General features: G+C 41.0%; 1 protein-coding gene across 1 annotated transcript in view; it reads right to left on the bottom strand.

The window, feature by feature from the left end:
* Positions 1-2,564, bottom strand: part of hectd2 (HECT domain containing 2) — a 62,047-nt gene that overhangs the window by 29,504 nt on the left and 29,979 nt on the right. The window contains 2 exon segments of the mRNA XM_032541664.1: positions 366-498; positions 2,166-2,273. Coding sequence (XP_032397555.1) covers positions 366-498; positions 2,166-2,273 — 241 coding nt within the window.

Raw genomic sequence — 2,564 nt, 5'->3', positions numbered from 1 at the left:
CCTCTGTTCTGTTGTGACAATAAAACAATTTCTTATCATGTTATTTTAGTGAGACTCATAAATAACTTCTTTCCAACTTCTAATTTTCCCTAATTTCAAATGACGTCCCCAAAAGGAAACTTTGTCAACATCTGTTTCATTTAAAAAAAAAAAAAACGTTGCTCTGTTTTTTCATCTCACTTCAATTTTATGGCTGCAAAAATGGTATTGTCAAGTAGACAAACTGACCAACACATATATATTATATAATATATAACAAAAGATCCATACTTGACGCCTGTGTATCGATACAGTATTGCTAGAAAAAATATTGCAATACTATGCTGTATTGATTCCCCCCCCCCCCTTCTGGAAGTGTGTCTCACCGTAGTCTGTGTGGAAGATCTGTCGGACCAGCAGCAGGAACCACTCCTTGGTCAGGCCGCCCATGTCCAGCCCCGCCTCACCGACAAACGTCACCCGCAGCTTCTTCTTCAAGTCGCACCGCTTCCTTGTCAACTACAGAGGGAGCAGCAGGACGAATATATACAAGGTTCACATATGATTTTATAGTTGTTTCTCTATGTTGTGTGCAAATAGTTTTGAAACATGTGGCTATTCTTCAAACTGAAAACCTTCAGGCTGAATCGGACATCAAACAGTTATCATCACTTGGATTTAGATTTTGGGGTCCACATGAGATTTGCAGTTTAGGTCAGACTAAGCGTCTGCGGCTGAGACACAAATGTAAAACATTAAAGGCTTATCCTCATGAATGGTTTTGTCATTTCACGCCCCCTTTGTGTTGCCAGACCACAAATGTGCCTGTTTTTATTTTCTCTCATTACAAAAACATTTAAAAAAAGATATTTTTGTTTCGTATTAAAATCTCAGTCAGGCCCAACAATTTCAAGTTTCCACCAAAGACATTTGTCTGCATTTTGTGAGAATTCCTTCCTTTATCTTTGCTTACTGCTTCACTGGAGGATGTCCGCAACACACTACTTACAGGCAAAAATGCAGATATGTCAAAAAATAAATTAGATCGGCACTGGACCAGCAGATTGGTTTGGAGGTCTCAGACATGTTTCAGCAAAAACAACCAGTGCTCTACGTTATCTCGCAGCTGGAGGGATACATAAGATACATGGAAAGTGTCTGTGATCACAGAGGCCCACGTAGCCGAATGTGAAACAAGCTGGTTAGTTGCTCGAGCTTCCTGTCGGGAGGCGAGTTTGTATGAGAATAACACAAATCACCATGCTCCTTATGAGGTCATAAGGAGCAAAGTTACCTCCCCTTTCTCTGCTTTGTCCTCCCAGAGAACGTGGCCCACCCATGAGAGAGAGACATAATGGCTTTCAAACAAGCATAGTGGTAGTTGGTCAAGGACACACCCCCAGCCTCCACATTGCCCCCCTCTCTCCTCCTCTAAAGCTACAGACTCAAAAATGGCACATACTAAGGAAAGCTCATTGTAGGACTGGCTCTAGGGGCTGTTGTTCTGGACCAAGGTTGACTTTTGGAAAAGAAACTTCACATATGGTATTAGGGGACCACTAAGGTCTATATAAAAGAGACTTCAGATACATATTAGGACCATAAGGTCTATATAAAAGAGACTCAGATACAGTATTAGGGGAACCTAAGGTCTATATAAAAGAGACTTAAATCAGTATAGGGGACCACTAAGGTCTATATAAAAGAGACTTCAGATACAGTATTAGGGGACCACTAAGGCTATAAAGAGACTTCAGATACAGAATTAGGGGACCACTAAGGTCTAATATAAAGAGACTTCAGATACAGTATAGGGGACTACTAAGGTCTATATAAAAGACTTCAGATACAGTATTAGGGACCCTAAGGCTCTATAAAAGAGACTTCAGATACAGTATTAGGGGACCACTAAGGTCTATATAAAAGAGACTCAGATACCATATTATGGGCCACTTTAGGGGACAGCTTTGTGGGGCCAAAATGCTGTACCCCACATCTTTGAAGGGCTGTTTGAGGGTTAAGACTTGGTTTTAGGATTAGGGTTAGAATTATGTTATGGTTTGGGTGAGAGTTAAGATTACGGTAAGGGGCTAGGGAATACATTATGTCAATGACGGGTCCCCACAAAGATAGTGATAAGCACTAAGTGTGTGTGTGTATGTGTGTGTGTACACGTGTGTACTAACCTCATCCAGTGAGTCGCTGAGGAGTTGTGCTCGTCGTACTTTAATGTTGAGGAACAGAAGGTTCATATCCACTCTCTGCCTGCGAGAAACCTTACTGACCAGGCTTTGCTGTGAAACACACACACACACACAAGTAAACTGTGTGTACATGTAGACATGTTTTGCTTGCATAGAGTTTACAGTTTGCATGTGTCTGTGTTACCGTTGTTCTATCTTTGTAAGTAACCTCGTGAATGAAGACATTCATAGACATTTGAAAAGTGAGGTCCCTTCTTCAAAAAGCAGTTCAATTGATTTGATTTAGGTTAGCGTGAGTGTTGCATGTGTTATTTAGATGATGTTCCTCACAAGTGAGGAGGTTTAAGAAATGTTTTGCGTGTGTGTGTGTGTGTGTGTGTG

This window comes from Etheostoma spectabile, chromosome 17 (assembly GCF_008692095.1).
Source record: "Etheostoma spectabile isolate EspeVRDwgs_2016 chromosome 17, UIUC_Espe_1.0, whole genome shotgun sequence".
In the NCBI taxonomy this organism is placed as follows: Eukaryota; Metazoa; Chordata; class Actinopteri; order Perciformes; family Percidae; genus Etheostoma; species Etheostoma spectabile.
This window is presented reverse-complemented; position numbering and strand designations above follow the sequence as displayed.